At 41.3% G+C, this 27,735-nt stretch overlaps 1 protein-coding gene across 1 annotated transcript in view; it reads left to right on the plus strand.

Moving 5' to 3' along the window:
- The window catches only part of SCIN (scinderin), an 85,883-nt gene extending 62,282 nt beyond the window's left edge, over positions 1-23,601 (plus strand). Inside the window, exons 9-16 of the mRNA XM_003782712.3 lie at positions 1,903-2,024; positions 6,949-7,039; positions 11,543-11,713; positions 16,137-16,314; positions 16,591-16,712; positions 18,856-18,933; positions 22,758-22,818; positions 23,413-23,601. Coding sequence (XP_003782760.1) covers positions 1,903-2,024; positions 6,949-7,039; positions 11,543-11,713; positions 16,137-16,314; positions 16,591-16,712; positions 18,856-18,933; positions 22,758-22,818; positions 23,413-23,540 — 951 coding nt within the window. The 3' untranslated portion in view covers positions 23,541-23,601. The remainder of the gene's footprint in view (positions 1-1,902; positions 2,025-6,948; positions 7,040-11,542; positions 11,714-16,136; positions 16,315-16,590; positions 16,713-18,855; positions 18,934-22,757; positions 22,819-23,412) is intronic.
- Positions 23,602-27,735: the final 4,134 nt, after the last annotated feature.

Below are 27,735 nucleotides of genomic sequence, written 5' to 3' on the forward strand. Positions count from 1 at the left end.
TCAGACATCCTTTCTGGGTCCTGCTCAGACATCCTTCCCAGGTCCTGCTCAGACATCCTTCCCAGGTCCTGCTCAGACATCCTTCCCAGGTCCTGCTCAGACATCCTTCCCAGGTCCTGCCCAGACATCCTTTCTGGGTCCTGTTCAGACATCCTTTCTGGGTCCTGCTCAGACATCCTTTCTGGGTCCTGTTCAGACATCCTTTGTGGGTCCTGCTCAGATATCCTTTCTGGGTCCTGTTCAGACATCCTTTCTGGAGCTCAGCACAGGCAGCACAGTCAGAAGGCCCTCGTGGCCACCTTGACTCCTGGCACCAGGTATGCCTCAGTTGGAATCTCCATCTCAGGCCATAACATCCCTGAAAATTCCTCCTGTGCCACCTTTGAAATTTGGAGGCTCTAGGCTCTTGGGAAGGAAGGCTGTTCTGCCATTTCTCTTCCACTCACTGGGATGGTGTTGGAAGACTGCTTTCTAGAGCACTGCACTGCTTTTCTACACGTGCTCCTCACCAAATTTCAAAGCAGAGGATTTGCCCTGCCCCAGCCAGGACCCAGGCAAGAGGGGGATGTGTGTACGGTGTGCACATGCCGTGCCTACCAGCCTCTCACTCATCTGTTGCTCTGCTGTTTCATCTACAACTCTCATCTCTTCAACTTGGATTGGAGGATAATTTAATCTGTGATGAAGATGATGAGGTAGAATAAACATGGTTTTTCCTGCTTTTATCCCTAGTTACATCTTTTCAATCTTATGCATGGATGGTACCTTTTAGAAATAGAAGTCATGCTGTTGGCATCTGCCCTAGCCTGTTCAGGCTGCTATAACAAAGATACCATAGACTAGAGACCTAAGCAACAAATGTACGTTTCTCACAGCTCTGGAGGCTGGCAAGTCCAAGATCATGATTTTGATGGGTTCAGTGCTTGGTGGTGGTACACTCCTTGGTTCATAGACAATTTTTTTTCCTTTCTGTTTTTTTCATGTGGTGGGAAAGGAACTAGAGAGGGCTCTGATTATCAGGACACTAATCCCATCAAGAGGATGCCACTTGCATGACCTTATTACCTCCCAAAGGCCCTGTTCCCTAATACACTGCACTGGTGATTAGGATTCAACACCAATCTTGGGGGGACTCATTCTGCCTAGTGCAATATCTTTGGTATTTGGTCACAGTTTACCAACTTTCACCTGGGAAAATAATAGTCTCATATATTAAAGCACAGAGAAAAAGAAAAACATATATTCTTGCACAACTGATGAAAATTTTTTATAAAGTTGATATATATTTCTGAGCTAAATATTGGAGTTCTTTATTCCAGTAGAGTGTTAAATTATTTTCACTGATGGATCAAATAATAGGGATTTATTTATCCACAGCCTCAGAACTAAATACTGTAGTGGAAGCCAAAGAAATCTAAACATAAATTGAAAAAATTCCTTTGTCTTACTTGATCTGGAAACTAGTTAACAAAATAATTTAAAAGTTGTTTAATGTTAGATTTGAGACAAAAATTATTTAAAGCTTATGATAAGTATTACTAGATTAAGAACATTTTAATTTGAGGGCTGGGCATGGTGGCTCACACCTATAATCCTAGCACTCTGGGAGGCCAAGGTGGGTGGATTGCCTGAGCTCACAGATTTGAGACCAGCCTGAGCAAGTTCGAGACCCCATCTCTAAAAATAGCTGGGTGTTGTGGCCGGTGCCTGTAATCCCAGCTCCTAGGGAGGCTGAGACAAGAGAATCGCTTGAGCCCAAGAGTTTGAAGTTGCTGTGAGCTATAATGTCACAGCACTCACCGGGGTTGACAACGTGAAACTCTGTCTCCAAAAAAAAAAAAAAAAAAAAGAATAGAAAGAAAGAAAATTTTAATTTGGTATTATATATTCCATTTCTTTCAGATTTGGCGTGTAGAAAACAATGGTAAGATCAAAATCGAGCAAAACTCATATGGTGAATTTTATGGTGGTGACTGCTACATTATACTCTACACTTACCCCAGAGGACAGATTATCTACACATGGTAAGCTTACCTCTAGCAAATATCTCACACTCTACCAGGGCCAGGCTTTGCCTTACAGTATTACATTTCATGAAGCATGGAGTAAAATAATCCTGTAGTTGTTATCCCGAGGAGATTTGTATAGCATTTTCCTTTGACATGATTTTGACCATGTTTGTAGCTGCTGTCCACAAGCAGGAGGAGTATGAAAATTATCCTGTTTAGTCTAGTAAGAAAAGTTTTGCTATCCTACACAATCTCTTCGCAGATATGTAGTTGACTATCTCATCTTATATGCAGGATAATGTTCCAGTGGCAAGTGTTGGGTACCATGTCTTCTTATTGTTGAGATTCATAGAGGCTCGTTCTTACTGAATCTGCAGACGTGTAATGAGGCAGCTTATGCCTTATGAGGCAGCTCATATAGGATATGATTTGTGACTCCATGGCCTACTCCAGAGACCTCACCTTGATGCATCCTTATCCTTTGTTTACACTAAATTCACAATAATGAAGAAAATATACTATTGTATCCACATCTCACATGGTAAGATGTGAGATGTTTGCATAATGATTTGAGCTAATTGAAGTTTAGGTTTACTTAGCACTGTGCTCAAACAGGAAACAACCAATGTGGCAATATTGAGAGGTGGGACCTTTAAGACATGAGTGGATTAATGAGATAATGCACTGTCATGGGAATGGGACTGGTGGGTTTATAAAAGGAAGAGACCTGAGCTAGCACACTCAGCCCGTCACGGTGTGATTGATACCTTGTGCTACCCAGGACTCTACAGAAAGTCACTGTCAGCAAGAGGGTCCTCAGCAAATGTGACCCCCTCAACAATGGACTTCTCAGCCTTCAGAAGTGTAAAAAATAAATTGCATTTCTTTATAAATTACCTAGTTTTGGGTATTCTGTAATCAGCAACAGGCTAAGATTCCTAGAAAAAGTGACATCTAAGTGGGAATAGGAGCAGGAGCTAGGCAGATAAGCAAATAGGGAAGTTGCTCCAAGCAAGGTAGGAAAAGCTGTTCTCTGACCTGCTAGTAATAAAGCATGGCTGGGGCACATTGGGGGGTAATATATAAAGTCCGAGAAGGAGCCACATTGTGAACGGCTTCATAAGCCAAGCCAGGGAGGATGAACTTTATTTTTAGCACATTGGGAGCCACTCAAAGAGTTTGCAAAGAAGAGTTACATGATTGGCTTTTATTTTAGAAAAAATTATTCTGATTGACATTTAAAGAATGGATTGTAGAGGAAGACTAGAGGCAGGGAGACCACTGGGACGTGTTGCAGTAATCAGCTGAGTGATGATGTGGCTGAATTCAGTGTAAGTACAACAGGAAGGAAGGAATGAGATGGATCTACAAGTTGTTAAGGAGACGTCATCAGAAAGCCTTTCATTACAGAGAAGATGACAAGGTCAAGGGTTTCTGGGTGAGCCCAAGTGGGTAACCTTTTTTTACTGAGATAACTAATTCAGGAGGAGGACAGGTTTGGCTCACAACGTAAAAACTCCAATAAGGAAAAGAAGACAATGAGAATGCACCAGGCCAGGTGTGGTGACTCGAGCCTGTAATCCCAGCACTCTGAGAGGCCAAAGGGGATGGATTGCTTGAGCTCAGGAGCTCAACATCAGCGTGAGCAAGAGTAAGATCCCACCTCTACTAGAAGTAGAAAAACTAACGTGCATTATGATGGATGCCTATAAGTCCCAGCTACTGGGGAGGCTGAGGCAAGAGGATCACTTGAACCCAGGAGTTTGAGGTTGCTGTGAGCTAGACAGGTGACAGACCGAGACACTATCTCAAAAGAAAAAAAGAAAGAAAAAAGAATGCACCGTATTGTTAATAGTTACTGTCTTTGGCATGGGACTGGAGAGGCTGGTCATTGTGTTTTCTTCTGTGTCACTTGAAATGTTCAACCTTTCTTTGATGAACATGTGTACATTCTTGAGAGATTGAGAACGTGAGTGAGAAACTTGAGAGTCCTTTTGTGGATCTTTGCCTTTTAAAACCATAGGTGTTTAACAGCTACGTTTGTTAATGTTGTATGGTTTGTGGAATTCCAAAGGTTTGCATAAAGGTAGTAAAGAGGCATTTAGAAGATAAGCAGTTGTCTCCAAGACTGGCTTAGGAATGAAACAATTTTCCAGTTGATGTGTTAATTTTGATACACAGATGTAAACAGGGTCCAGGAGGCAGAGTTAAAGGGGAAAGACTGGAGTCACACCAACTGCTGAAGACTGGAGTCACACCAACTACGAATCTGTCTTTTTTTTTTTTTTTAGCTCTGAAACCACTTCTATTCTGAACTGATAGGAGAAAAATAATTTCAACATGATCTTTTCTCTAAAATGTTATATGATTGATATTGAACCAGTGACGATGATGATTCTCTTGAAGTAGTGAATTTCATTTTTCTGGAACATCTGTAGTTAATGAGCAGTAAGCACCACAGAGTTACAAGAAAATCATGTCCAGGCAATTTGGTTTTTTTCTTTTTTTCCCCCTCTAAGTACAGGCTTTCAAAATTAGAAACAAAGAGTGACTGTAGTATTATGCTCAGTGGTAGCAGAGCCCTTGACCTTCTGGGTCACAGATCCATAAAGCAAATTGGTTTGAATCGTGTGGACAGGAGCACGGTACTCTGACGAGAATAGGATAACGGGGTTGAGATGAACGGTCAAATGTTTGCTAAGAGGGCCAATAAACAAAAGTGTGGGGATACTCTTCAGAGTTGCTGGTCTAAATACTCTTTTAAGGAAAAGAAAGAACAAAATGAATACAAAAGCTGCCTGCTATTATCTGGTAGGTGGTTGAACATTTTTCCTCCAGAATAAAAGCAAACTGGAAAGCAAGCATGTCGCAACCCCTAATGCTCTGTCCCCGTGGCTGCAGGAAGGAACCAGGCGTGACACAGATTAGAAATACAAGCTTGCAAGAGGCGGGCTAACCTTAAGTGCAGGGTAGCCCCGAGCAGCCTCTGCAGTAGCTGTTTATTGAGATGGTACCTGACGGGTGAGGGGAGTGTTAGATAATGACTGGGTGCTTAAGGATTGCCACAGGCTCGGGCTCTCTCTCTGGGACTAACACCTGTGATGAGTTGCCCAAGGGTCCCCCCAAGCTGCAAATCATCTCACTCAGAGGCTGTCTGGCTCTCGGAGTCCTCTACACAGGCATCCTTAACAACAGCCAGAAGTGAGACCCTACTCGAGAACCCCCCAGAAGTGACCAGGAAGTAGCACGTGATCAGAGAACTTGGCGGTGGATCATCACCCACAGCTCGGTGCTGCGCTCTGGATGGCTCACAGACGTGTTAGCATTGTAGGTCAAGGAAATTTAGGCTGTTAACATTAAAACATTACATTTTTATGAGTGTCCTTATTGGGGAAAGCATTTTTAATCTTCTTACAAACATGTATATTTATTTTTCTTTTTTTGCACCTCTCTGTAGAAATTTTTACATCAACCATTTGCCTACACGGGTCAAAGGAAAACTTCTGACAGGGAACTTGCTACCAGTGTTTTGGGGGCTGTGGGTGTGGGTTGTGGGTTATTTTAATTGGTTCTAAATATGAGACAGGTTACTGTCAAAGTTTCAGAAGAAGCGATAGGGGTTCAAAGTTTCAGAAGAAGAGATAGGGGTAACTTTCAAAATCTAATTCCAAGGTTAGTATATCTGCTGCTAGATAGAGATGGGAAAGTTGGCTAAAAACAAACAATGTTTAATGAATGCTTAGGATGTTTGGGTTTCGGTTTGATTTTCCTCTCACTAGCTCATCAGACAGGCAGTCCTCCTAAATGTTACTTTACAGGTTAAAGTGATACATAGTTACACCAAAAACTACCCTAGAAAGAGAAGTTGCAAGTAACTGGACAAATCAATTGATCTTATTGAACTTATTGGGTCCTGGTGGATAAGCCTCTGTACAGCATTGTTAGAATTCCTTGTAGCTGGAGTCCTCAATGCCCAGGGCATGGACTGGTCCCAATGCATGGTCTGTTAGGAACCTGGCCACACAGCAGGAGGGGAGTGGCCGGCAGGCAAGTGAGCAAAGCTTCATCTGTATTCACAGCTGCTCCACAGCGCTGCACCACTGCCTGAGCTCCGCCTCCCGTAGATCAGTAGGGGCTTTAAACTCTCATAGGAGTGCAAACCCCGCTGTAAACCGTGTGTGAAGGATCAGGATGCATGCTTTTTGTAAGAATCTAATGCCTGATCTGAGGTGGAGCTGAGACGTGACGCTAAGTGCTGGGGAATGACCGCACATACGGATTATCATTAGCAGAGAAGTTTGACTGCAGAGACCATAATAATTCAATTACTTGCACATTCATATAAAAACCTCCTCCCCCACCCCTATCTGTGGAAAAATTGTCTTCCATGAAACCAGTCTCTGGTGCCAAAAAGGTTAGAGACTGCTACCTTATATAATTGCTAGGATGACAAAAGGGGGCTCTCCATTGCCTACTTCTGATGATTATTTTCTTAAATTTTCTGGCTTCCAGACATTTGGTTCTATGCTCACAAACATTCACAGAAAGATGAAATGCTTCTAATATCCATCCTAATATGTTTGGCTCATACTCTGATACTCAGATGGATTATTTTCACTATGGAGATGGTTTCCCAAAAGTAGGTGGCTCCAACCTGGAATCAAATGGACCCAATTCCTTAGCTAAGTTATACTGGCAAGAGAAGCCCAGTTCCTTCAAAATGCAGATAAACATGCCTCCTACGTATATTTCTAGACAGTGCACGGGACAATCCATGGCTCAACGTTAGAACAATGAAAAACAATAATAGCTTTTACAACTATTATGTTAAAACAGTTTCTCCTAGATCTATCATGGTAACTTACATCTTTGCTTACAATGCCTACATGAGATCTTAAAACTCAAAAACAAGCTGCTTTCTTTTACTTTGATTCTCTAGGCAAGGAGCGAATGCCACGAGAGATGAGCTGACCACGTCTGCCTTCCTGACTGTTCAGCTGGACCGGTCCCTGGGAGGACAGGCTGTGCAGGTTGGAATACTCCCCCCCACCCCCTGCAAATTCACACAAGTTCAAGTCTCGCTAGCTCCATTTCTAGCTTCAGCTGGAAGTCCCGTTTCTAGCTGGGAGTCCCTCCCAGACTGGGATGGGAATTTGATATTTTCTTGATGTGACCTTTTTTCCATTTTGGAATTCAGATACACTACTCTCATGACATGCTGGTTCTCTGAGATTCAAGAAAATGGGGAGCATAGAAAAGCAAGATTACAATAACAAAAATCCATCAGTAGATTTAAGAGCCCGAAAGAGTCTTCCCATTAGAATCACACCATATGCCAGTGATAGTCACTTGACATTAAAACCGTTCTATCTGTGTTATCACTTCCAGCTGTTGTTAAACAGATGCCGTAAGCAGAATAATGCTCCCAAGATGTTCACATCCCATTCCTCAGAATGTGTAAACATGTTAGAAGGCAAAGGGGAGTTAATGTTGGAGATGGAGTTAAATTGCTCATTGGCAGCCTTAAAGTAGGAAATTATCTGGGCTTACTGGGTGAGCCCAAGGTGGTCACCAGGGTCCTTATAAGTGAAACGGGGAGGCAGATCGTCAGAGGAATGCTGTGTGAAGTTGCTAGCTGTGAATGAAAGGCACCCAGCAAAGGAAGCTGGAAAAGGCAGGGAGATAGATGCACCCTGGAGCTATCACCCTGGCGATAGCTTGATTTTAGGCTAGTGACTGAGTTGTTATCTTAGGTTTTAGTCCAGGGACTAAATTAGCCCAGTACTTATTTCCGACTTCTGACCTCCAGAATTGTAAGATAATAAATTTGTGCTATTTTAAGCCACTAAAATCATGATGATTTGAGCCAGGTGCTGTGGCATAACATCTGTAGTCCTAGCTACTCAAGAGGTTGAGATAAAGGGATTGCTTAGCCCAGCAGTTCTCAACCTGTGGGTCGTGACCCATGGGAACTGTATTACAGGGCCATGGCATTAGGAAGGTTGAGAACCACTGGCTTAGCCAGCAGTGACTCACACCTGGAATCCTAGCATTCTGGGAGGCTGAGGCAGGAGGATCTCTTGAGCTCAGGAGTTTGAAACTAGCCTGAGCAAGACAAAGCCCTCCCCCAATCTCTACTAGGAATAGAAAAATCAGCTGAGTGTGGTGGTGCACACCTGTAGTCCCAGCTATTCAGGAGGCTGAGGCAGGAGAATCAGTTGAACCCAGGAGCTTGAGATTGCTATGAGCTAGGCTGACTCCAAGGCACTCTAACTTGAGGCAACAGAGTGAGACTAGGTCAAAGAGGAAGGAAGGAAGGGAGGGGATAACATGAGATCCCCATTTCTGAAAAATAGGAAATAAATCGAACAGTATAGAACAATTATAATAATAATTATAATTAATAGGCTAAAAAGTAGACTATGCTTTCAAATCATAAAATGCCTAAGTTATGTTTTGCAGAGGCAAATTGAAATAAACTTTAATAAGAGACAATAGATCCTTATTTTTCCCTTTTAAATACTAGAATCTTTACTCAAACAAAATCCAACACCCAAAGATCAAGGAGAAAGAGGAGAGGGAGAAGGACAGAAATGGGGGCAGAGAGAGAGAAAAGACGGGAAGATGAGGGAAAGCCAAGAGATCGGAGCGGAGGGGAGGGAAGGGGAGAGAAATGTGGAGGAGGAAAAGAGGGGAGGAGAGAAGAGGAAGGGACGTGAGAGGGGAGAGATGGATATTTTATTTGGATATTTCTGAAAATAAAAAAAATAACTTGATGAGATGACTGAATCTAAATTCAGAATGGCAATTTCATATAAACAGAAATAAGTCAACTTTTGTGTGTGTGTCTATGTTGTATGTGTGGCAAGAGAGAGGAATTGAGCTACAGAAAGACCAGAAGGGCTAATGTACTGATTTATTTTTACTAAAAGTTTGAATATCAGACAATAGCAATGTCTAGTTCTAAATCTCCTCACGTTGTCTAAGGAACTGTTCTCAACTTAATTCAACCTTTTTTTTCCCTCAAGTATCTGCTACTTGTTTTAAGATCCTTATTAGCAACTATGGGAAACTCTTGGTCTTTCTTATTTACTTCCTTACTGTATACTGAAATGCAGACTTCAGGGACAGCCGCCCCCTCCAGCTTGCGTGCTCCAGTGTGGCCATGTCCTCTCGTTACTCACAGGGGAGGGTCGCTGTTAACGCCTTGTCCCTCCACTAGCACTAGGTGGCGCTGTGGGCTCTTTCACGCTCCCGCTCCCGCTCCCAGCTGGCGCGGCGGTGCCCTGGAGCTATGGGATATTCTCCGCGTGCCTGTGTGTTTTCTGTGTCTAGTTTTTGCGCAGGTGTCTGCTCCCGTCTACTGGGGACAGTATCTTCTCGATCCAGGGTTCAAGCTGAGAGCAGGTGCTTACCTGGCCGGTGTAGTGACGTTCCTGATGAAGAAGCATTAAGGATTATTCCCTTTGCATGATGTGTCTAACTTCCCCGTTCCTGGTGTGACCTAAGAGTTTATGTGGCAAACAAGTTTTTTATTTTGTCTTGTTTTCAAATCTTTGTAAATGTTTAATTCCTCCTTCAAAGTGAATAGAGAGGTGGTTAAGTCAGACACTTTAGAACATAAAGTCTGAATTTGAGGCTGAATTTGACCTTCCAGCTGGTTTTGTTTCCTCTTGGTACTTGTTAATAATAACATATGTAAAGCAGGTTATATCTAAATTTAAGATGCATATTGACAGTTTTTAACAAATTAATTTGCTAATTTATTCTTAATTAACAAATTAATAGGATAATTGGATTTTTTAAATGCCCTCAACTCTGACTTAAGTTGATCTTTAAAGTATTTCTTACTAAATTACTCAAAAACTTTGACTATACACATTGTGCCTTATCTATTCCATATTTCATAGTAGAATATCAGATATGCCCAATTAATGACTCCCCATGAATTGTTAACCAGTTGAATCCTTAATTAACAACAAAATAGTAATTTTTAGCTTAGTCACCAGATGGCAGTAGTTTACAATACTGCATAGGAAAGAGTCCTGTATTGCTGTTTTAAACATTCCTTTCTAGAGTGTACTATTAACATTATTGAAAATTGTTTAATCTACCTTTTTTCTGTCTTATTCCCCTTTCACATTAGAGGATGTCTGTGGCCCCCTTTCCCTTAGGTTGGCAATTGAACTTTTCTCAGTGTTATGTAAAGTACTAAGTTACAACAGTGGGTATTCTCTCCTACCCCCCCCCCGCCCCCGTCCCAACATTTCCATAATTTACTACTCGGTTATTTGAATGTCTGCTGGTCTTACAAGTCAGCTATTCTTAATCCTTCCTAGGCCTTCCCATGATGATAAATGCATCTGCTTCCCATTCACCTAGTTTCTGGAAAAAGACAGACAAGGTAGATGAGATAGTTGATTTTAACATAGGGCAAAAGGGCAAAACAAATGAAAAAAAAATAAGGGACTGAAACAAAATTTGAACTCTTTATGTAAAAATAAAAAATGCATCAATTGTTTATGTGAAAAACAGGAAATTCTAATTTTATTTGGTGTTGGCAAAAATCAGGCAAATAATTTGCCATTTATCCTAAAAAGTGCCTATATTGTATAGAAAATAACTTGCTTGTCTTGAACGTATCTACTATTGCCATTTCTATAGGTTAAGATAAAAAGTAAAAAGTATATTCAGTTTAGTTTTGCTAGTTTTTAATACTTGGATAGAAATCTTCCTTTGTTCTCTTTTTAAAATTTCACAAGTAGGGCAGTGCCTGTGGCTCAGTGGGTAGGGTGCCAGCCCCATATACCAAGGGTGGTGGGTTCAAATTAGGCCCCAGCCAAACTGCAACAAAAAATAGCCAGGTGTTGTGGTGTGCAGCTGTAATCTCAGCTGCTCTGGAGGATGAGGCAAGAGAATCGCCTAAGCCCAGGAGTTGGAGGTTGCTGTGAGCTGTGTGATGCCCCGGCACTACCGAGGATGACTGTGTCTCTAAAACAAAACAAAACAAAACAAAATTTCACAAATCTAATAGGGATGTAGAAATGACGAGTATGATTTTGTGTCTTAGTTTTTGAAGCCTTTGAATGTGTATCTCTTAACCTTCTGAACCACATCCCAAACCCATGAGAATCTAGCACCTCTGTAAACATTGTAAAATGTTGATGCTCTTGAAAGAAGAGTAATTTCACATAAGTTCACTGACACCAGGACTTTGTATTTTGTTTCCTCTTTTGGAGATGTGGACGAACAGACTTAAAGCTGAAAGTGTCACGTATGGCGGTGTTTTCCTGACAAGGAACTACTCAGAGAGTCTGTATCTGGGGTAACAGAAGATTCTTAAGTTAGTGAGAAGACTGTGCTTGATGATTATAAACCTGTATTTTATATTAGTTATTGTTCCTCCTGCCCTTGACTTTTTAATTTTTGTTTTGCCTTCAAAAAGAAAAAGGTAAGACCACATTTGGAAATACAGCCTTCTTTCATCACACTCTTTATTATATTTCTTTCAATTTCCCCATCCTCCCTCCCAGATACGAGTCTCTCAAGGCAAAGAGCCTGTTCACCTGCTGAGTTTGTTCAAAGACAAACCGCTCATTATTTACAAGAATGGAACATCAAAGAAAGGAGGTCAGGCACCTGCTCCCCCTACACGCCTCTTTCAAGTCCGGAGAAACCTGGCATCCATCACCAGAATTGTGGAGGTAATGTCAGGCATCCAATAAAAAAAACATGCCCGAGATATGGAGTTCCCAATGGATCTGAGCCGTCAACAAATATCAGTCTTTAAAAACTTGGCAAGCCCACTGTTCACAATAAAAAACGCCAAAAGCAGGAGAGTTGAGTGAAAAGTGAAACTCCAAATACCAGGCCTCTCCCATTTTTCAACTGTACTGAACCCAAGCAAATGCATTTTTAGAATACTGTAACAAATCAAGCTGTCCAAGGAAGGCATGAGACAGCTTAAGCTGTATCTTGAAAGGCCTGGGATAGATGGATCACACGTGATGGTCAGGTGACTGACCCTACTGGGCAAATTTCAGTGGGAAAGCCCTGGTTTGTACAAGGGTAATAAATGTGGGAGGCACCTCCTGCCACACTAGACCTTAACTACACTGGCTAAAGGAGCTGTTCTGACAGCAGCTGTGGAAGAAATCAAATGCCATTTTATGGAGACACAAATAACACCCCCAGGTGTTAAGGATAAGGGTAGGCTGCCAAGGTTTTGTCCAGATTTTTAAATGGCTGAGTGCTTTGACCTGTGGGGTGCTCTTTTCCTACCTTGTACCCTGGTCATCTCAGTTACTGCTGAAATCCAAGCCTCCTACTTCATCCCTAGACTTCCCCGTGCACTCTGCACATTCCCACACTGCAGCCCTCTCCCAGCTCTTCCCTTCTGCACAGGCCACTCCGCAGAGTCCTTAACATGGGGTCAGTCAGCATACCCTCCACACGCAGCCTCTTCCCCAAGCCTCCTGCCCCCTTTGCCTTATTGCTCTGTGACTGTCCTCTGAGGACAGATTCCTTGCAGCCCTCTCCAGTGGAAGCTTGATTTCCCCTAGTGCCTACTGACAAGGGCCTCAGGAATGGACTGGACCTGGTGGGCCTTGTGACTTTGATCTCTCTGCTTTCATCAGCCTGTCCCTCCTCCAGCCCTCTTGTGCTGTGCTCCTTTGAGCTGCCTGTTCTTCCCTCTCATTCTTTGATGGCTTCAGCCATTCATTGCCTCACTGTCTCCTTACTCTGGCTCTCTCTCCTAAAAACCGTCTTTTCCTTGATCCCCCTTCATCCCACATCTGCATGGTCCTATGATCAATTTTGCCATGGGCAATAAATAATGGCTACTCAGAAATCTCTTTCAATCATCTAATCTCTGACAACCATCTCCTGCCCTTTGTCTCCTTTACCCCAGGGAGCTTGTTCCAGCATTTCTGTAGTCCTGAGCTGAGTCCCTGAACCCTCCACATTCTTCACACCCTTCCTACCTGCCTCTCTCCCCAGTCCCTGGCACCTTCTGCTCCCTACTGAAACCCCGATTCAGAGTTCACAGAGAACATACATAATTGCATACGAATCCCCTTGTCTACTCTCCTGCAATTTAACCAACTCATCTGCGTCTATAACTATATCATCTCTTTCCCTCCTGTTTTATGAAATATTAAAATTTTACTTATAGTTTAAAATTTATAAATATTTTGTTAGTAATTTTCACATAACGAAGTGTTTTATAAACTTATTAACAATGTTATCCCTATATTAGCAATGTATAATATATTTGCATGAAATGATACATCAGTAAATAATTTAATAAATATTTATTAAATAGAATAACCAACATGGCTCCTATTTAAGGCCAAATTCCTCCTGCGTCCAGCATGCCACCAACTTCTGTCCAGGATTCCCTCCTGTCTTGCTTTCCTAAGGACACTTCTAGGTTTCTGTCTTTCCAATGTGTTTACCCCACTTCCAGGTCATTGTGATTGTAGGAAATAATCCCCTCTCTCTTCTTTCTCATCAGTTAATTCTTCTATTCCTGCATTATTTACTTTGAACTACAAAGATGGCAAAAACCTCCTGTCATTTCTTTCAAAACTCTCAATTCTGACCTTCTCCAGCGATCACATCATTTTTCTGTTCTCTTAAGAGCACAAATTCTTTAATGATTTGTCTTGAAACAAATTTAAAAGGGTTTTCAGCCACTTGTATTCTCTACTTTTTAAGCCTATTCTCCCTAAAGCCACTCCAGTCAGGTGTCCATTCCCACCACTCCACGGAAGTGGATTTTATGTAGTTTGTCAGTGAACTGCCTCCTGCCACCATCAAAGGTCACTTCTCTGATCTCTTCTTTCCTTCCTTCCTTCCTTCTTTCTTTTTTTCTTTCTTGACACAGAGCCTTACTTTGTTGCCTATGGTAGAGTGCTGTGCCATCACAGAGCACAGCAACCTCAAACTCCTGAGCTCCAGCGGTTCTCTTGCCTCAGCCTCCCAAGTAGCTTAGGACTACAGCTGCCCCGCCACGATGCCCGGCTATTTTTAGCTCAGTTGATCCACCTGTGTCAGCCTCTCAAAGATTATAGGCATGAACCACCATGCCTGGCCTTGATCTCATTTTTCTTAACCCCCCACAAGCATTCACCAGAGTCAACCTTTCCTGTTTTATTGTCTTATTGAACTTTTTTTTCTCACTAGGGATCTGTAACACTACACATATCCTGATTTTTTCCAAATCTACAGCCACCAGTAGTTACACTGGGGTTTCTTCTTCTCCTGACCTGTAAGCACGTGAGTGCCCCAAGGCTCAGTCTTGGCCCCTTTCATAGTGGTCTCATTCAGTCATACAGTTTAAATGCCAACCTACATATTCATCTCAACTAGGATATTCTGTGCATGGCCTCTCCCGGGTTCAATTATGACTGATTTTTTAAACTATCAAATTGACAGTTAAGCTCTCATCTATAGGCATTCCCAGTTGATTTCAGATGGAAAATTCGACCACAGTGTCCCACTGTTACATTCCTGATCTCTTCCCCAGTTGCATTTCTTTATAAGACGTCAGTGGCTTGCGAGGCATCTCTTTATTTCCTTGCTCCCTCTCAAACCAGCCCCCACATTCTCAGCCTCTCAGAAAATGCACCAGTCCAGGCTTTCTGTCTTCATCTCTTGGCAGACTGACTCTGTTCCCTCCCTGATCTCACGCCAGTCTCCGCACAGGCCTCTTGCCACTGTCCCTCCATTATCCTTATCCTGGTCTTCCTTCTGTGCCAAGAAGGACACACGTAGATTAGCAGTCGGAAGCCCTGACTGCCAGACTTGGTTCATATAATTCTTCATCACCACACCTGATAGATTCCTTTCAATCTATTCCTTTAATCTATTCCTTTTTCTATGAGGTCTCATTCCTTCTGGAAGAGTACTATAACCACTTCCCTGAATGGTCGCAATCCTGGGAACATTTCTTTAAAACTTCCAGTCGCTGTTTCTTCCTCCTCTAGTGTTCTCCCCGGGGACAGGGCCCTGACAACCTGCTCTCCACACCGCTGCTGCCTCCATCCTGGCAGCCCAGTGTGCTCAGCCATGCAGCATCATTGGCACAGCAGATCACCTCCAGCTTCTTAAATATTTTCTTCACTTGGCCTCAGGATCACCACACTCTCCTGTTTCCTTCCTCCCTCTTGGCCGCAATGTCTCAGTCTTGGTTACTGGTGCTTCTTCCCCTCCTGGAATCACACACCACACTCGGTTCCACAGTTATGCAGAAAGCCATACACAGTGATGTGGCGACACAGTCATACGGCCAAACCGGTTCTCACAGAGATGGACGCAAAGTCACCAGGTCACAAGGTCATAGACACGGTCTTAGACGCAAGCCAATCCTAGGTCCCTCGTGTTCACTGCCAGGCCTGAGACTCTACATGACTTGTCCATGTTCAGAGATCTCACCTTCTGCCTGACCCTGGCACAGGGTCTGGACCTAGCCAGGCCCCCTCACTCCTCTGTGATTTAATAGACTAGAACTGTGCTCACCAGGCAGATTCCAGACAGTATCCACTGCTCCTCAGATGGAAGGAAGGCGAATGCCCGTGCTGTGTGCATAAGTCTCTGTAAAGTCTTCTATAATTTGAACTATTTTTAATCTGTGCCTGAAGAATCTCTTAGTGAATGTGTAGTATTCTATCTGTGCCTACGTTGGACTTCAGTCCCTGTTTAAGACAGGTAGATTTCCCTTCTGATTATGTGATAAACCATCTCTTAAGTGAAAGAGAAAAAACTGAATACCTTTGTTTTAGTTGTGCCATTCGAGAATAATGTGCCCTTTCCAGTTGTCAGGTATCTTTAAATATTACCCTTGTTACTTCCCCCAGGCCTCAATTCTTAACACTTAACCTCAATTAATTTTATTCTTGATGCTTTGTGCTGCTACCGTCTGAGGGCTTTTAAGCATCAGAACGACACAAATCAAAGTGCTTCTAGTGTTGCTAACACACAGTGGTTTCTTAGAGCTGCCCTGAGTTAGTTTCCTGGGATAGGACAGAAGGCTGTTAAGGGTTTGTCACGGCTCCTGGGACATATTTCTTGAGGGAGCAGCAATGAATTTAAATCATCGTGTTATTTTCCTTTATATTCTAGGTTGATACTGATGCAAATTCACTGAATTCCAATGATGTTTTTGTCTTGAAACTGCCACAGAATAGTGGCTACATGTGGATAGGAAAAGGTGCTAGCCAGGAGGAGGAGAAGGGAGCAAAGTTCCTAGCGAGTGTCCTCAAATGCAATACCGGGAGGATCCAGGAAGGCGAGGAGCCAGGTGTGTACCGTGGGGCCAAGGACACAACCAGCATTTAGAATTTACTTGATTTATACCTAATAGGATGACTGATCAACTTTTTTCACTAGAAAGTCCCTTTTTAATGGCTACAGGTGTTAAAAAACCCTCATTAGTTGCAAAGCGGGTGGTGATACTTGGCACGTTTCAGTGATTTCCTCACTTTAAAGTCAAGGCGAGGCGTGATTTGTTATTGTAAAGCCGTGCCAACCATATGCTCTTGTCAATTCACTGGATCACTGACTGTGTGTTTCACAGAGGAGTTTTGGAAATCCCTGGGAGGGAAAAAAGACTACCAGACCTCACCACTACTAGAAACCAAGGCCGAAGACCATCCGCCTCGACTTTTCGGCTGCTCTAACAAAACGGGAAGATTCATTGTAAGTATTTTTAAAAACAGTGGGATGGAACCTGCCAATGCAATACCGAGAGAAGCATTTCAGTGTTGGCTCTATCCAACATGTTCCATATGCAAGGCTCCTCTCTGTTTCAGAGGACCAGCCAACCACGGGGGACCATGTCTGCTCTACACAGGGGACTTTATGGGTCACTGACATAATGGATATGAAAACATTATTACTGCTCTTAAAAAAATACCAGCTACAGGGCAGCGCCTGTGGCTCAGAGGAGTAGGGTGTTGGCTCCATATACCAGAGGTAGTAGATTCAAACCCGGCCCTGGCCAAAAACTGAAAAAAAAAAGAAACCCAGCTACTTTACACCCCTGTCAAGATGCAGTAGTTGCCATATGACTCTGCATATGGTTAGATTTGCTAATTTAATAACTTGACACTTTCTGTGGGCAGCAATAGTTGTTTCTGATCAAGCTATGTAAATTTTACATGTACTTTTTACAGAGGAATAGAAATTTTCACTGTGTCAACAGAATAAAAAATATTATGGAAATATTATGATCATTGGGCAAAATCATAGACAGCTTTATATGTACCTACAAATTAAGTGAAGTTAATAGGAATGTTTTATTTTATAGTCATTTATAGGCTTTGACTTTTAGTCAATTAAAAGTAAAATTAGAAGTATCTGTGTAAATGTATTAGTTCAGGTGCTATAACAAAAATACCATTGACAGAGATTAAATAACAAACACTATTGCTCATTGTTCTGAAGGCTGGAAAGCAGATCTGGTATCTAGTGAGGACGCACTTCCGAGCCTCCTTGTATGCTCACATGGCCAAGAGAGCAAATTCCATGCCCTTTCTCTTCTCATAAGGACACAGGTGACCTCAAGACCATCCTAAGACTTCATTGAAACCTCATTACCACCCAAGACCTCTCATCCTCCTACCTGCCCTTGGTGGTCAGGGTTTCAACATAGAAATTTAGGGAGGAAACAAACATATAATCCTTAACACCATAAAATCACATGGCAGAAGGAGGGAGTGAAAAATCTGGAGCCATAATCCAAACTCCTGCCTAAGGACAAGGGAGCTTTTCATCCAGAATTCTCTAAAAATGTTGAATTTGAGATTAACACATGCCCACTAGTGTTGGGTAGATTAAACTAACCCTCCCCATTACCCTTATAGAGAATACACTTTCACCATTAAAAATTAAAACCATGAAATTCTACGTATGCAATATTATGTTAATATCTTTTTAAAAATTGTTGATTTATTAAAATGACAAAACCTATTGACTTTTTAAAACTAATCTTGACCTACAAAATGAAAGACAATTTAATACTCAGGCAAAAAACTCCAGTGGCAACAGAAATCTGTGAAACACCTTGTCGTAAGGAGCTGGAGGTACAGAGAATTGTGGGCAAATTGATGTCCTGCCTAAGCATGCAAATGTACATGTATCAAGCCTAAGTGATGAAATTCAGAAAATATGATTCAATATGGAGTTTATTTTAAAGCTTCATGATAGCCACCTGGGAAACACCAACTCCAGACAGATGGGGTCAGAGTTCCAAGGTGAATTTAAGGTTTCACTGATACAGGCCAAAACAGAGAAATTTTAGCTGGGTTATACCATTTTTTCCATACAAGACCAGTGCATTCATCATAGTGATTTGATTGGCAGCAGTTTGCCAATTGCCAAAATGCCAATTTTCCAAGGTAAATTATTCCTCTCTGAGTCAGGGTAGTGATCTGTCTTCTCTTTGACACTGTTTGGTTTTCCTGATTATTTACAGAGAAAGAAAAGGTAGAAGTTGCTGCCGCATGCCTCGTGACGCAGGCCACACATAGCCACATTCCTCCCAAAGCTCAGTATAATGTAAAGTTATAACAGCTTTAAGTTTGAATTATTTAAATTCCCAAATGCAATGTGTAACAAGGAGTACTCTGCTGTCAAATACAATACCATTAGTTTGTGATATCAAATTAAACACATGAACAGTTAATTATCTCATTATTACTATGAACCTAAAAAAGAAGGAAAAAATGACTACCGTATCTTATTTACACTGCACTAAAAAATAATACATCATATCTGTATCCTGTATATTATAAAAATTACTGCTGTACTGTTTGGTCATAAAGCTTTTCATACATTTCAGATTGAAGAGGTTCCAGGAGAGTTCACCCAGGACGATTTAGCAGAAGATGATGTCATGTTACTAGACACTTGGGAACAGGTAAAACTAGGCTTTGTTCACAAGAGGATATACCCTTAACGTTGGAATTGATGGAACTTGCTTTGAGAAATGGCAAATCTAATAACAATTGGGAATTGAGATGCAGGCTGTATTTAAAAGAAACTCAACAGAGTTTGGCAAAAAATAAAGCTGATAAATATGGCAAGTTCATTTCTTACTGTGGAAATAATTCCATGGCTACTATCTCTGGCTTTTCAGTTGTTGGCAAGAAACTTTTAGTTTTCATGTATTTATAGAATTTACTCACTCTTACTCATAATTTAACTATCAATAATAAGTGCATTAATGTGCACAATTTCCTGGGGATGCAATGTCATGGAAAAAATCAAAATATTCAGAATGTCTCTTGAAATTTGACAAGGAGTCATAGGAGAACCCTCTGCTGAGGAAATAGAATAGCTCTGAATCAACATAATTACTGTTGTATATCTCTTCATTTTGGAGGAAGCTGATGGAGAGACAACATGTCCCATCTTACAGTTTTTTTAACCTCCATGTAAAGGAACAGCAAAGGAAAAATAAATACAGTAGAGCCTCCATAGTTGACCACCTCCCTACATTGACTACATCTTAAGTTGACCTAATTTTTATCGACAGGACATGTACCACATGGATGTATCAGTACAGTAGGCCTAGTTCCTTACATTGACCACCTCTGCATGTTGACCAGTTTGTTACAGTCCCTTGGGTGGTCAGTTTAAGGAACAAGTGTGAAATGCTTATTTGAATTAGGCCTGGTCTTAGTGTCAAGCCCAGAGAGGGTTACTTTTAGGTCTGTTCCTAATTGATAAGCCATTCAGTTAAGCTGGACTTAGCTTCTGGTCTGCAATGACCATATTTGAATTGAGGATCCCATCTCGGATTCTTCCCAAGTGAATGGATCATATTGATAAGAGATTTAAAACATCCTATCAATAAAACACCTTGGTATATTTAATAATTAAATGAATTACATTTCCTTATTCAGAAGTGTTTAATTTTTTTCATTTGTGTTTGAAGGAGCTTAGGGACTAAGCCCTATCTCTGTGGTTTCTGTAGTCACAGATAGTTGAAGCTTCTGGTAGTCGGTTTCATTTTTTAAAATCATACTTTTCATTTATATTTCTGTGCTATACAAATTTTTTAATAGGCACAGGAGTCATACAGAATATAAGAAGGCAAAGAAATGGCTAGATGGTTGATGCATTTATACTGTCTTGAGATTAAAGAGAGAATGGGGCCTAGAGAGTGGCGAAGCAGGTTATGGGAGGGCGGGGAGGAGAGGCCTGGCTAACAAGGAAGGACTCGTTATGTGGATGGAGCCTCATAGGTACCACCTCTCTGAGAATACCTGGGAAATGTTTCTTTCAGACTTTACAACATGTCAGACTCTCAGTTAATCTTTCCTAGCTCTGGAGAAAGGAGGATCTTGAGGAAAACCCCACTACATCAACACAGATTTTCTCTACTTCTGTTTTCAGGTCCCCTGAATAGCCATTTCAAAATATGCCAAAGCATATTTTAAAGTGAAATATTTGATTTCCTGTGACTACCTTCACATCCCAGGGGATAGATGAAAAAAAAATCACCTATCCGTTGTTTTTGTGAAAGGTCACTTTATAAAGTAGAAAACACTTCACAAACACTGTGAATATGTCACAGTGTGAAATCTGGAGTCAAACTGGCTGGATATAAATTTTAGTGTCTCCTGATAAGTGTCAGGGGACTCCAAGAGTCCAGTCAACCTAGTCCGGTCACTCAGCAGAACCAGCAAGTATCATGAGTTAAAAGGAAAGTAAGATAAAGGGGAGTGGAAATAGAGCAAGGGAGAGTCCAGTGCAGCAGAAAAGAAGAAGCACGATATTTGAAGTAAAGTGTAGACTTTCCCAGAGAGATTGAGAAGGAGCCCCCTCAAGAGTAAGAGGAGACCCTGGCCTAAAGACCATACACCAGTATAAATATTTCATCCTAACTGTCCCTATATTATCTATAAAAGTTTTCATTACCTCCCCAAAATTCTTAAGTAATCTTATCTACTTCTTACTGGTTTCAAGTTACCTTAGCTACCACATGTGCTTGTGTTGGGGACCAGCCTCAAACTGTTCAGTGAGTTCTCTCCCAGTCACTGGCACAGACAAGAGAATGAGGGAAAAAGAAAAAGTCAAGACACAAAGAGAAAGTTCTTTTAGAGAGCTGGCTCAGAGTGCCTGACCACTTTCAAGCGTAAGGACCAGTGGAAAGGCCCTCTCTCCAAGATGGCTCCATTTTTATTACAGACTTTAAAGGGAGGGAGGCCAAACTCTTATGTCATGGTTCTCCCTGGGCTTGCATTTTCTGACCAAACTATTTCTTTAACTATGTTCATTAGACTGATTTACCCCTTACTGTTACTACTCTAAGTTACTTATGATCTTAACACAAACAGAGCATGGGATACCAACACAGGCCAGGTGCAGGACATCTGGTCAAGACCGACCCAATTAAACCACACACACAAACCCCAAGATGAACAATTAAGCCCCTGGGAAGCCTTGTGAGCAGTTGGGTGCCATGCCATCCTGAGAAATAGGAAGGGAGGGGCACTTTCCTCTCATTTCCCTGAGGGACTTTTTCTCTCCTATTGAGATCAAAGAGATCAAAGAGTTTTCTCCTAAAACTTCCCAACCGCCTGGACTCCTCCCTGGGAGAGAGAGCAGTTCCACCTGCAGGAGCCTGGCCTGTCAGTGTGAAGAGTCCTTGGGGCTGGGTCGTGCTGGGGGAAGAGGGCAGCTTCAGCAAGACCGTCTCTTGGTCTTAGAGGGCCAGGTTTGCAGGCTGCTGTGCTTTGCAACCATTTATAGATTTCTTCATATGGATCCTGAAGACTGAATGTGTCCATGATTTTCTCTGATCCACTTCTCTCCTGTCTCTATTCCCTTTGCACATCATCTGTAATCATCGTCTTAATGCAATTCCTAACCTACTTATAACAAAGAATTGAATATTGGTTTTAAGCTTATTAGATCATTATTTCTAGCAGTGGAGCGCATCAGGATATGACTCTTCCCTTAAGATTTGCACCTGCAGGCATGTCCGTGTCCATTTTCCCTTATGTGTCAGCAGTAATCACTCCCGGTTTTCCAGGTATCGTATGGCGGTGCCTAGTAGTCTTGTGATGTTTGTGACCCCTTCTGTGGTCACTGTTCTGTTACCCATGACCATTATACTACTTTATTAATAATCTTCTTCATGGCAAACTAGAAACTATATTTTATGTAAAATAAATTAATCAACTGAATCACACCGTTCCCTAAACTCATTGTTGCAAAGCCTTTTCTTTTTAACTTCCTTGTCTAAAAGGTCAGAAGAAGGGCCAGACTTTTCTCCTACTTCCCTATAGCCCCCTTTTATCCCTCATCAATAAATATGAACATTGGGAAAATTATCAGACTTCTTTGGGCCTCTAGCTCTGCCTCTCAAGCTTCTGGAGTTGTTGTAAAGATGGAATGAGCTAGCTTGGCACCGGCCTCATACATAAGTCTGGTGGGTTTGAACCTGGCCCAGGCCTGCCAAACAACAATGACAACTATAACCAAAAAATAAATAGCTGGGCGGTGTGGTGGGTGCCTATAGTCCCAGCTGAGGCAAGAGAATCTCTTAAGCCCAAGAGTTTGAGGTTGCTGTGAGCTGTGACATCACGGCGCTCTACCCAGGGCAACACAGTGAGACTCTGTCTCAAAAATATAAAAAAAAGGATGGAATGAGCTCTGTGTGTGTGTGTATGTGAAGGCCTGGCACTGAGCCAACACTCCCAAATCAGCGTATGTTGTTGTTTCATTTTTCAGATATTTATTTGGATTGGAAAAGATGCTAATGAAGTGGAGAAAACTGAATCTTTGAAGTCTGGTAAGATCATAAACAAGTACATCAGCGAGCCGGCACTGTTAGACTGAGTCCCTGACTGCTTTCTCTATCATACCTATATCTTCTAAAAATAAAAATCAAAACTGAGAAGTAGCTTAGCTTTCATCTTCAGAACTAAAAACTGATAGAATTTTTTAAAACTTAAGAATTTCAGAATGGGCACAAGAAAAATATGTCTTGTGACCTCACTCAGAATATGATTTTATCAATTTATTCTGAAAATTTAAATTCACTTAAGCCCTTATTTTATTATGAGAATAGTAGACTGTCCATAACTGTGATAGGCTGAGTTTTTCTTCACTTCTTCTTGAGTAATTCTGGTCTTTCTGGAATAATTTTTTGTTTACTGAAAAGTGTAGGAGTGATTATGCCATCAGGATAATTCCATAAAGTTCTGAGTTTTTTAAGGCAAAAATGAGACTCATGATGCAGATGAAAGAAATAAAAAAATTGTTCAGATTTGCCTATGTGGGGCAATGAAAACTTAATTTATTACTTGTACTGGAAGAATTCTACCTCTAAGACTATTTTAGTTTAACCAAAACTAACTAAATTCCTGTTTTTGTAACTCTTTAGCCAAAATGTACCTTCAGACAGACCCTTCTGGAAGAGACAAGAGGACACCAGTTGTCATCGTAAAACAGGGCCATGAGCCGCCCACCTTCACAGGCTGGTTCCTGGGCTGGGATTCCAGGAGGTGGTAAACTGACTTTTTTAAAAAAGAAATCAAACATACATAACTGGGCAGTTTACTATTGCTGTTTGGGATAGGGCAGGGCGAAAGCTTTTGGTTTGCTTTTTGGCTTAAAAAAAAGTAACTTCAGCTAAATGGCGATTTTTTTTTAATGCCTAGTATTGGTTTGAAATTCTTTTTAAACTGGAATTTTCTTATGTTAATATATTAAAATAACCAAAAATAAATCTTTGTTATGGGCTAATATTAAGTCTTCTGGAAACTGATTTGTATCTTTTTATATGACTTTTTAAAAGTAAAAGTACACAATGTAGAGGTATTTGTCCAGTAGAGCATTTTATACATGGAACTCAGCAATCACTAGCCAAAGTTCTTCAACATGCCAGAGAAGAAACCTCTAAGGCCTTGGAGGTTATTCTCTTTCCCATTTACTGTGCTCAAAACAATTGTATATTTTCGATAAGGTTCGGGTCAAGATCGCTTTTAAAATTTGTTATTTTCCTTCCTTAGTGAGTGTGACTTTCATACTTTTAACTTCTCAGTATAATTTTCTAAGAGGAACTTTCTTTTTTGCCTTTTTAAAAGCCTTTGGAAGCACAGCCCTTTCATCACGAAACAAATTGTATTCTTCTCCACATAGATATACTTTTGATAGTACATGTTTAATATCACAAAAGATATATACAGAAAAACCTCACGAATGTTATTTTGCAATATTAAAACATCTCGATTCGCAAGGATTTTGTGTTGTAACGTTTTATTCGGATTTGATGTGTTGATTACTATTAATTTTGTTTAAACACTTTTATACATAAATAAGATTTGATATTTCTTAACTTATCCTCATTAAGTAGTTAAGATTAAACAACTTTTCCGTGGTTAGATAAGTATGAAAAATGTAAATATTGCACAGTGCATATGAAACATGGAACTCTAGAAACAGGCACTGGGGTAGAATCTAGAGCCCCAGTAAAGGAAAGACGACTTTGGTAGTGGAGTAGGGGGTAGGGGGCTAAAGAGGGGAAGCTGTGCTTCCATGGAAAGAAGAAACAGAGCAGAGAAGTGATCTGAGGACTTCTTACCTTCTCTCTGAGGAAATGAAGGGTTTATGTGTTTCGAGTTGGGTCCTGCCATGGAGCAGTGGGCCCAGCTGCATTATGGTCCAAGTGGTGAATAGTCCTGTGAGGTCCTGGGGCTTGTATGGGTGGTGAGAAAGCAGAGAAAAGCTATACTTCTGGGTACTGTTAACTCAGTAAATACCTATTAAGCATCTACTCAGTATCAGGCACTGTTCTAGGTACTCTGGCTCCAACATGAATGAAATCTCAACTTTTATGTAGTTTATATTCCAGAAAAGAGGCCTAGAAAAGCAAAATCAGCAAGTAGATATACTGTAGCATATATTAGAAAATAAGTTCTATGAAGGTGAAAATAGGGGGCCGAAGGCTAGGAAACGCTAAGTGGAGAGGGGGGCAGTATGCCATGTTAATAGGATGGTCAGGGAGGCCTTACTGAGTAGGTGATATTTCAGCAGAGGATCCTCAGAGGGTGGGGAGTCAACCTCATGGTTACACCGACACAAAAGGAGTACAAAGGCCTTGATGGGGGAGGACGCCTGGTAGAACGGGCTGAAGTCTAAAGAAGCAGGGAGACTCCGTAGGGCTCTCTCCTGCTGTTAACGACTAGAGTAGAAAAGAATTCATCTTAAGGAGATTTGCCGTGTTAAGCCTGAGTGGTACGAATCCTACACTCAGGTCCTCAGAGGCAGTGATGGTAACATCATCAGTAGCACAAGCATGATGGGGAGAAGTCTCTAGTGAGCAGTGTTTCCCAAACCAAATAGTGTGGCTGGTCGTAGAAATTGCCAGCAATTGCAGTGGCTATTTCAAGAAGGCTTATGAGCCCTATTCTTAGTAAACAGAAGGGCAGTTAGTGGAAAGAAAGGATAAATAGGAATTATAAAAAATTACCTAGAAAGGGTCAGCTAGTTGGTGTTCTAATTTCAACACCCAAAGCTGCCGTGCTTGAAGAAACACCTACAACAATTTAAAATCAATATGAAAGAAAAAACAATAAAAAAAATAATAGAGTGAGATTTCAACTTCTGAATATAAAAAATCCTTCAAAAAGGTCATGATATATAAGGCCAAGCATTATTTTACACGAAATTTTATTGAGGGTACCAGAGACAACCTCTATTTTTATTTTATACTCTTTGAATCAGCCACTTATGTGTGTCTGCATTTTATCCTTTCTTTTGTACTCTAAGAAGTCATCAGTTACTCAGAGGAGAAAATTGATATAATGCCTAACTGGTCCTGTAGCATCCACACAACTTCCTGTATTCTGACATAAGGAGAAGAGACTGCCACCAAACACAGCATAAATATTCCTCAAGGAATTTCATAAATAATACAGAGGAAATCACTCAGTATTTCAGCACCAAACCTACCCCTAGCTCAAATGAATGAGTAGGCAAAATGGTCATGGGATAACTGAAATTCAGTGGCATGACCACAGCTCACTGCAGCCTTGAAATTCACAGGCTCAAGTAATCCTCCCCACTTGAGCTTGGAAGTGGGAGTAGGTGGCACTACAGGTGTACCCATCAGGGTGGCCATTTTTTTTTTTTTTTTTTTTTTAAGAGATGCAGACTCACTGTGTTGCTCAGACAGATCTCCAACTCCTGAGTTCAACCAATTTTCTCCCCTCAGACTTCCCAGTACCTGGGTCTACAGGCGCTTACCAAGATGCCTGGCTAATTTTTTTTATTTTTAGTAGCAATGGTTTTGCTCTTGCTCAGGCAGGTCTCAAAGTCCTGAACTCAATGAATCCTCCCACCTTGGCTTCCCAGAGTACTAGGATTATAGGCATGAGTCTATAATGTTCTGATATGTTCAGTATAATCTTACTGATGTGTTTGATACTAGAGAACCATTTATGGTAAATGTAACAGATGGGAATATTAATTGCTTAAAGTAAAAATTATCTTGTAAGAAGTAGATTTTTTTTTTAAAAGTTTCTACTAACTTCTGCATAGGTTTTGAACCCTGGAGTTTGAGTTTACTATGAGCTAGGCTGACACCATGGCACTCTAAGCCTGGGCAACAGAGTGAGTCTCTGTCTCAAAAAAAGAAAAGAAGAGAAAAGAAGGCCAGGCACAGTGGCTCATGCCTATAATCCTAGCACTCTGGGAGCCCAAGGCAGGTGGATTGCTTGAGCTCACAGTTTCAGGACCAGCCTGAGTGAGAGCAAGATCTCATCTCTAAAAATAGCAGGCAGGCTACCTGGGAGGCTAAGGCAAGAGAATTGCTTGAGCCCAAGAGTTTGAGGTTGTGAGGTATGATGCCACGGCCCTCTTCTGAGGGTGAGAAAGTAAGATGGTCTCAAAAAAAAAAGTAGAAGATAGAAGTTTATGGATACATCTTCTTTAGCTTTGAAAAGAGCTTAGTGTAACTTCAATGGCAAAGAAGAATCAAGAAGCAGAATTATTGCAAATAATTTTTTACTTATTGCTAACTTGGTGCTAATAAATAGTCTGAATATTTAAAACAATGAAATGTAGATAAATGATTTTGTATGTATTGGGAACAAAAATTTTGTTTGAAAATGTGCATGCCGTCTCCTCCAAAGAGATGTGAAAAATACTTTTTTTAAAGCAAGGAAATAACAAATTATACTAATGGGATATTTAAACCTGCCAAATGGGCGGCACCTATGGCTCAGTGGGTAGGGTGCTGGCCCCACTGAGGGTGGTGGGTTCAAACCCAGTCCCGGCCAAATTGCAACAAAAAAAATAGCTGGGCATTATGGCAGACACCTGTAGTCCCAGCTACTCTGGAGGCTAAGGCAAGAGAATCACCTAAGCCCAGGAGTTGGAGGTTGCTGTGAGCTGTGTGACACTACAGCACTCTACTGAGGGCAATAAAGTGAGACTCTGTCTTTTACAAAAAAAAAAAGGAATAAACTTGCTAAATGGTCTCCATTATGCATTCTTCTCTCTTTCCATTTAGTGATAGAAACCCTGCCTGCTTATTTTATTTTATTTTATTTTATTTGTTGAGACAGAGTCCCACCTTGTCATCCTGGGTTGAATGCCCTGGCATCATAGCTCACCTCAAACTCTTGGGCTCAAGCTGTCCTTCTGCTTCAGCCTCCCGAGTAGCTGGGACTACAGGTATCAACCACAGTGCCCAACTATTTTT

This window comes from Otolemur garnettii, unplaced genomic scaffold (assembly GCF_000181295.1).
Source record: "Otolemur garnettii isolate 467f Iridium unplaced genomic scaffold, OtoGar3 scaffold00005, whole genome shotgun sequence".
Classification (NCBI taxonomy): Eukaryota; Metazoa; Chordata; class Mammalia; order Primates; family Galagidae; genus Otolemur; species Otolemur garnettii.